The 8,519-nt window shown below is 41.1% G+C and overlaps 2 protein-coding genes across 7 annotated transcripts in view; one reads left to right on the forward strand and one right to left on the reverse strand.

Moving 5' to 3' along the window:
* Nucleotides 1–4,088, reverse strand: part of LOC124035640 (anoctamin-5-like) — a 37,416-nt gene extending 33,328 nt beyond the window's left edge. Inside the window, exon 1 of the mRNA XM_046349193.1 lies at nucleotides 3,790–4,088. Coding sequence (XP_046205149.1) covers nucleotides 3,790–3,865 — 76 coding nt within the window. The 5' untranslated portion in view covers nucleotides 3,866–4,088. The remainder of the gene's footprint in view (nucleotides 1–3,789) is intronic.
* Nucleotides 4,089–4,583: 495 nt separating this feature from the next.
* Nucleotides 4,584–8,478, forward strand: LOC124035645 (protein TSSC4-like). 6 transcript variants are annotated; one of them, XM_046349201.1, is made up of 4 exons: nucleotides 4,584–4,715; nucleotides 6,430–6,571; nucleotides 6,893–6,966; nucleotides 7,073–8,478. In XM_046349201.1, the coding sequence occupies exon 4, from the start codon at nucleotides 7,144–7,146 to the stop codon at nucleotides 8,080–8,082; it is 939 nt and encodes a 312-aa protein (XP_046205157.1). In that variant the 5' UTR covers nucleotides 4,584–4,715; nucleotides 6,430–6,571; nucleotides 6,893–6,966; nucleotides 7,073–7,143; the 3' UTR covers nucleotides 8,083–8,478. The 6 variants fall into 6 exon arrangements, with proteins under 6 accessions (XP_046205157.1, XP_046205155.1, XP_046205154.1 ...); XM_046349199.1 differs by having other exon boundaries at nucleotides 4,698–4,803; XM_046349198.1 differs by lacking the exon at nucleotides 4,584–4,715 and adding an exon at nucleotides 5,143–5,290.
* The last annotated feature ends 41 nt before the right edge of the window (nucleotides 8,479–8,519 follow it).

Here is an 8,519-nt window from a genome sequence, read left to right on the forward strand (position 1 = left end):
CTGCTCATGGCCACTGAAATGTAATTGTGGAAGACCAAAGAAGGGATAATAACCAAATGGAGGTGAAAGGAGAAAAGTCCAGACATATAATGTGTTTTATCATCCAGTGCACTAACAGAAATGAGAAGTGGGTTAACCCTCACGCCAATATTCAGATTTTCAGATTCTGCCCACAGTCTGTCTAACTCAGCTATCAAAGAGAAAATATAATTACTCAGCTAGTTTCCATGGCAACACCGGGGCTCCCCCTAGTCTGTGAGCCAAGATGAATTCACTGGCTTGCCCTCCACACAACTATCTAATACGTTTCTTTTAGATCATCAATGATTAAGGGTGAGTGCTGTAATGCAAAGATGATTATTTAGGCCTAGTTTGTGCCGGACTGCCCCTGATCAAGACCAATTAGACATGCAGAATTGGAAACACACTATGACAGGCTTCGGTCTCATCACTTGAAGCATTGAGTTTGAATGAATAGAGGTTTTACTGTGATAGTGAGAGATGTTGTTTGTAGAATAGCAGGCCTAGTATTTGATAATACTACAGTGCCTTATCAGAACCTTTCAGTACAACTATTTTGACTATTTGACTATTTGACTATTTAAATGATTTAGAGCCATGAGAGCCATAACAAGGCAGCCAGTGTGAGCATGTGGGTAATATAACTATCAAAATAAATGATTCTGTAATAGAACTGTACTATAGATGCAGATGAACCTGAAGTCTATTCACGTTCAGTCCCTACATAAAACTGTCAACATGGTGATCCACAACACAGACGCACATATAAATAGATATTTTTTGTTATTGTGTAGGAAGGGTTTACCTGATAACACCCAACACAAATTTGTTGGTGTGAAAGGGCAGTCTATCAACACAGAACTCCACACTATCTAGACCCACTGTGGGTAGTCAGCCATACTGTGGATCTTTACTAACAAGAAGCCTTACCACCAAAGGGCAAGTGACAGATTGTCCTTAAATTAACCTGCTCAGTCAACTTACTTCACATTAAATGCCTATTGCTCAGAGATAGTGGAACCACATCGCTTGGCCTTGTTTCCGTACTACCAAAATAAGTAAAATGGACAGCAGAGTTTGTTTGAGGAATCTTCTATTTACGGTTTCCATTTACATTTTAGAAGACCCGCTTATCCAGAGTGACTTACAGGAGCAATTTGAGTTAAGTGCCTTGCTCAAGGGCACATCAGATTTTTCACCTAATTAACTCGGGGATTCAAACCAGCAACCTTTCAGTTACTGGCCCAACGCTCTTAAACACTAGGCTACCTGCCGCCCTATAGGGGGTGAGATGCTAAGAGGGATGTAAACAATGTGAGAGAGGTTGGAGAGATGCCGGACTGTTTCCATCCATCAATGAACTTGCTCCAACTCACTTAATTTCCCAGCAGAGGAGAGACGGATGTAACAATATCTCAAAACCATATTTACTGTGGCATTATTGAAACTGCTCTACTGTCAACATTATGAATGCTCAAGTACTTTTCTTTCTGTGAAGCCATACATAATAAATTGTAGCCTACAAAGTAATTTTAACAAAAGGAACATTTGTAATTGTTCAATATATTTATTACCCACAGCAGCTCTACATTTTCTGAGCTATCTCTCAACCAGCAACATTTCATAGAGGGACCCTTGCTACCATGACAGCTTAACACATTATGCAGTGGATGGCTGTATTGGAGACCAAGTTGGGTCTGTGGGCAACTCTGTATAGACACATTGCCACATTCTCACGAATTGTGAGAAAATATGACATTTCTGTTACAACAAATGTGATCTTGTAATATATTCTGCATATATTCTGACATGTATGTCTATTTGTCACTAAGCACAATTGGAAAAAGAGTAGTACTGTTACAGTCCAACTCCTCCCTACAGATCTCTTCAGTGAGTGACTGCTCAGTCAGTCCATAGCATCATGGTATATTCCCTGTCTAGATTGGCACTCAAGGTAGAGAGACTATCAGCAGATAATTGTGTTTAAGTGTTCATGCACTTAATGTTAACAACTATCTGGTCTCTAGCGTGTAATTATGTGAGTATTACCCTGGGACAGTGTTGCACCACACAAAGCAAAGGTTATAGATATGGATTAGGGAATAACTGAAAACAATTAGCAATCCAATTTGTGTTGGATTTTACAAATCCATGATTAGACAGTTAAGGACAACCCCATGCCATGTATTGGGAATGTCTGTTAGCACACCATTGCAGATGTCTATCTATAACGTGTTTCCTTTTTGCCATGAAATCTTACAGAAAACATGAACATAGGACACAGCTTATTCACACAGGAGCACATTAAGGGGAGACGTAGGGGAGCAATACTGAGAGCAATACTGAAGTTATGGAGCAGTTAATGGTGTTTAAAAGGGAGGGCATATACACAACAATGGCCAGTTTCAAGCGACATTCCTTGTGCAGTGTGGCGTGACAAATACTGTCAATTTTCAATAAAGGGATATAGATAAGCAGAGTGCCGCTTGCATCAGCTTTACTAGGCCTATACATTAGCACACCAGACCAACCTTCCATCGAATAAGACATCCATCTGCAATTTTTTTGAAAAATCACAAACCTGCTTGGAAACTACATCATTATGAATAATATTGAACTTATTTGGGGTCAATACTGATCACTTTGAATGCTGATGTATAAATCAACAAAGAAATGGCCAAATACATGCCATTTTACACACTTCTGCAATGGGCTTTAAGTAACTGTCCAGTAAAAATCTCTTTAAAAAAGTCATATTCTGATAACTCATACCCAAATAATGTTGCTGACTCATATTTGTGGCCAAAGCATAAATTGGAGAAAAAACACTATAAAAACACCCCTCCTCAATCCTGTATGTCAAACAGACATTTCAAAAATGCATGTTATTTCCTTACAGAGGATGATGTCATCCTAGATGGCCAATCAGCAGTCTACTAGTGTAAATATGTTTTGGGACCGGTATATGCCCACACCATTCTGTTGTTGGGCTATGCCCACACCATTCCAACACCATAACACACTTAATTGCTATTTTTTGGAAGGACAACTATTTCACTCATATTGCAATTAATTATTGGTCATATTTCATATAAAGACAGAGACACTGGACAGTTACTTTAATTTGTCAGTTTCTCAAACTTCAAATTTGTCTCCCAGTAGACCTGTCAGCATGTGAATGACGTCACCGCATGTATTTTCAGTCATTTCAGAACTATACATTTAGTTGTACAATTCTACAAACACATGGAACTGTTCCCGAAACATAATCTGTTATAAATAACATGTAAATTCCCTGAAATGTGCTCATCTTTAGGCTAAACATTGTATGTGCCTCTCATCTAGGTAGCACACTAACATAGTGACATATGTCACAGACACAAGTAAACCATTAGCCAAACATTATTCCAAACCCAAATAATAGACCGTGGTAGTTCCAGTCACAAAACTGATAGAAACAATTTTAAGTAGTGAACTGAGTGGGACATCCTATAGGTTAAGGAAGGATCACATAATTCCATCCAGGTCATCATGATCGGCCAATTAATTATACACACGATCAAACATCCAAATCGCCAACCTTGGCTTTATACCTGTTCAAACAACACTATGGGTGGCAATATGACTCCTTTCAGTTTGTTTCCTTGAACATTTTCTTAAAGCGCAATAGTAAACTTGTTAATAGCCAATGAAAACAAAGATTATGCTATAGCCTACGTTTACCGTGTATATTACCAAAATCGTCTAATCTCTGAATGTGCTCTTTACCTCCAATCTGCGAATCCATTGCGCTCTTCATTTCGATCAAAGTTTCTTCCCTTGCCATTCCCGTTATTCTTCTCATCTCCACCGACTACAAGGAAGGAGCTGCTTTTTCGGGAAAGTGAGGACGGAGAGAGAGGATGCACCCCACGACTCGATCCTAGCCACACTGTATTTAAGTTTGAGGCTTGGGTTTCACACCAAAATCAACGTTTCGGGCATTTATTGGCTGAAAGAATGCCCCGAAATTGTCTTGACATATCCTATCATATTATGGTTGAACTCATACTGCTTCTCTAGCCACTATACATATTTAAGGGGAGTGGCAAAACCAAGCACATTCTGTCGGCAAATCATTGTGCATAAAGAAGTAGCCTATTCACACAAGTAGCGCTTGGGAATTAGTGCATCATGCATTGGAATTCTGTCTGTGAGGGTTATGCTACCCATGTGAATGGCCTCAAACTTGATGTTTGGCAATTTTGTATGGTTTTGAAAACCCTTCAAATCTCACCAAATGAATTGATATTTTGTAGAGCCTAACCATATGAGCCTAATTGACTAGCCTACTCAATTCCTTCAATTTGAGCTATGTGAAGAAACACAGTACACCAAGCAAACTGCTATATATATTTTTTTTATTTTTGAAATCTTTCTCTTAGAATTAGGACAAATTGATTTATAATATAATTATATTTTATTCAAGAGATGTTCTCTCTGACAGATTACAGTACTAATTGAAGATGGGTGATGGTTCTTAAAATGTAATCTACTTTCTATCGTTATTTTTGTAGAAAAAGGGGGAAACACTGGAAGATGTTCATCGGTAGATTCGGTGGAAAAGGTTGTGTGTCAACTGTAGGAGCGTCCATGTTTACTGGGGATCGGGAGTGTCGGTGCCAGAGCGGCAGGTTAAATTGGCCAGGGTCAGAGTAAGTAGAACAGAAGGTGTTTTATGCTGAGGCACTGAAGAAAGTAGCGGAGGATGGGTCAAGGGTGAGGGATCCTGAGAGAATCCCTGTGAGTAGGCCTAGTAGATATATATAAATATATAAATATATATGCCATTTAGCAGACGCTTTTATCCAAAGCGACTTACAGTCATGTGTGCATTCATTCTACGTATGATCTGTGACAGCACAGAGGGATAGGTCAATTACTGACGTATGCTTCATAAGGATGGTTTTAATGAGTGTAGGGTTAGATGGTTGGGTCAGTTAAATGTTTTTACTTTCCCATTTTGTGGATCAAAATATAATTAATTTATACCCCAGTCTTGGTGGCGGTAATGCAACAGACATTGAATGCCATCCACCGTTAAACCTCAGCGAATAAGATAAAGGTTTAGCAACTCTGATGTAGGCCTACATGTACAATCCTGCAGACTATGGCGATAGGGTATCGAAGATTGGGTTATTTGCCCACCAAAGGTAGGAGCGGGGAAAACTACCCTACCCAGCATACATTGCAGCATGCAAACCGAAGTTGCAGCGCCAGCGTGAAGAAGGTAAAGACGGAGATGCAGCTAGCAACACAGATCAGCTTTGAACGCTTTATTTAGTATCTAGATAGTTTAATGAACACATCAATGAAGTATTGTAAGATATAGAATGATTATGTGGTTGTGGTGTGTTCCTCCCTTTATTCAAAGTCAGCTAGCCAACCAGGCTACTAGCTAACGTTAGCTAGATATCTAACGTGGATTTCCATAACTGGTTTACTTCGTGGTGGACTACTCAACCCTCCATGTTTTTCTGCTGTCTTCCCGTCGAATACCATGACAAACAAAAGCTAGCTAGGATCGCTGAGAGATGCTCGAACTAGCTACTAATGTTGGGGGGCGTAGTCGCTGTGTTAGCTCTTGTCCGTCGCACGACGACGAGGTGCCCATGTTCTGTCGTTTTCCATATTTTTTCATCGTAACTCACCAAAGTAAAACATTTTAGAGTGCGGGATTACTTTTCTCTGTATGTGCAGTGTGTAATTTCTCCCAAAATATGAGTACTTTGATTACCGTTAAAATACCCTGATCCACGCGTATGCGTGGGATCTGCACTACGAGCTGCGTGGACAAGAGCTTGTCTGGCGGTATAATTGAGCTGGATGGAGGACTTAGGCCCGTTTTAGGATGGCAGCGCCATTGAGGTTTTTAAATAATTTTAAGTAGTGAACTGAGTGGGACATCCTATAGGTTAAGGAAGGATCACATAATTCCATCCAGGTCATCATGATCGGCCAATTAATTATACACACGATCAAACATCCAAATCGCCAACCTTGGCTTTATACCTGTTCAAACAACACTCTGGGTGGCAATATGACTCCTTTCAGTTTGTTTGCACACTCCATAGTAGTAGAAGGAGAAAATTGACTACTTCAAAATGGAGGTGGCCTCAGTGGCATTGCCCATGCTCTAGCAGATTTCATAATGGGACAGATACAATGTTCCATCCTCTAACTACAAATCTCTATGGGTGGTATGGTATACAAGGCAACTCATAGTCGTTGCGTGATGGACCAGAGCTATTGTGTTGTATTTAGATCCATCTAAGTATATGACTCTGTAATCATTTTTTACATATATGCAGTGAGTGGTTAACAGACTGTAATCTGTGTGTATTTATTATTATTTTTTTTTATATATAGATTGTCGCTACACCATTTCACTCTGGTATTGGTCACACCATGGCAAAAGTTGGAGCTGTCATCTATCCCCACACGTTTGTTGTCTTATCTGAGCTGAGCAGAATTCCAACCAGCTCCCACAACCTGTGAGTCTGCAACTCCAGTAAGATACGTCCTCACACTAACACAAACGGTAACATTGCGTAGGATGTCAAACATTAAATTATTTGAAGGCCCTCGGTACTTACAGTACTCAATGCTCACACGACGCTGCAGAGGACTTATAGGCCTACTCCTCTGCAGTTGACTCACCACACCTGATGTCACACTTGACATCTTGTGTTGATGTTGTGCAACTGCTCTGTAATGAGTTTCATTGTTTTTAGCTGTCAATGTACTTATTATTTACAGTATAGGCCTAAGCTTTAAATGGCTAGATCCATATGGCTGTTTTTAATGTATATCTTTCTGTGTGTCTGTTAAGGGTGGAAGGACTGCCACCACCATTGAACCTCTCTGATACAGAAAGTGGCGGTGTTGCAGCTCTACCAGGCTAAGGTTAGTCATTTCTTGACAAAGTGAAAATATTATAATGCATGCTATATTACCATACATATTATATGTTTCAATTACCACTCAGAACAACCCTCTCATACTCTTCCAGGCTCTTGACCCCTTGACTGTGTGAAAGACGTCATTTCTTCCTGTGGTATCAGACCCAGGCCCTTGAGAGCAATGTGTGAGCAAGAGGACCATGGAGACAGTGGCCATAACAAGCTGTCCAACAGTGACGCCATCAAGCTGACAGATGACCTCTCTCTGAGTGACTCTGACCCTGAAGAGCGTAATGAGTCCATAGACCCAGAGGTGGAAGACTTGTCCTCATCTGATGATGAAGTGCACCAGAACTCCGGTCCCGGTCCCAAGAAACCCGCATTCAGTCTGACAGGTGGCAGCTCAAGCTTCTCCAACCGCAGCCGAAGCATCTTTGATTGCCTGGAGAGTGCCGCTAAGCTGTCCTCGTCCAATTTGGGCCAGGACAATGTCATTGACGGGGTCTTTGCACGTCCCCCACCACCCCCACTGCTGCCGAGTGGAAAGAAGTATGGGGAGAAGGTGGGGGAATTGGTCAGCAAGCCTCCTCAGAAGAGAGGAGTGCCAGATTACCTGGTGAATCCTGAGCGCTGGACGCGCTACGACCTGGAGGATGTGCCAGAGACCAGTGACAGCAAGAATAGCATGGTGGCTCAGCAGTACATACAAAGCCTGCAGCAGCAGAAGAAGGAGAACACGATGGAAGATGATCCTGAAGAGCCTTTTACACCTACTTTCAACCAGGGCCAGAGCAGTAGCTCAGAGCATAAGATCGTGTTCTCCAGGCCTAGCCGGCCACAGAAGGATGATTCTGAAGAAGTTAACAAGCCTGATCGAACCAAGAAGGTAGGGATGGGTCTCTGTCACTTAGATGATGATGATGAAGAAGAGGAGGGTATAGGCCTAGCAATCGCCCCCCAACGCCCAAAGGAGAGTGAGCGGAAGAGGAAGTGGACCCCGGTGGGAGAAGAAGGGGGCGCACTGAGTGATCGGAAGGATCAACCGCCTATTGGCTTCGTCATTAATAGGAACGTCAACAGGAAGAACTTCCGCAAGACATCAGAGAAAGAGGAGGACTGAGAGTACACATACTTGACCTCAATCAATTGAAGTCCTCTGGAAATAATGGAGGGCCCTAAATATGGACAGTATTTTAGTGCTTCCCTGTAGAACCTCAAGAAGAGGAGTTTTTTTCCTAATCAAGGGAATGGTTTCGACCTCTTGACTTTTCATCAGAATTAATGTAAAATGTGTATTTTGAATATTAACTTCAGACATGAAAATGCACTTGTCAGTAATGCTAATGTATATGGCTGTTTCGAAGTCCAAAGAATATTGAATTTAGCTGTCAAGTATACTGGTGGAAGTGTAATGTAAACAATTGTATTTGTAGTAGACCCTTGTAAGTGGCATCATTTTTCATATTGCTGTAACTATTATTGATTATTGGAGCAGTAAAGTCTTCCCACAACTAAATAGTTTCTTTGTCACTTATGAATCTTTGTTCCTGTATTTTC

The sequence above is a fragment of the Oncorhynchus gorbuscha genome, linkage group LG05 (genome assembly GCF_021184085.1).
Source record: "Oncorhynchus gorbuscha isolate QuinsamMale2020 ecotype Even-year linkage group LG05, OgorEven_v1.0, whole genome shotgun sequence".
Classification (NCBI taxonomy): domain Eukaryota; kingdom Metazoa; phylum Chordata; class Actinopteri; order Salmoniformes; family Salmonidae; genus Oncorhynchus; species Oncorhynchus gorbuscha.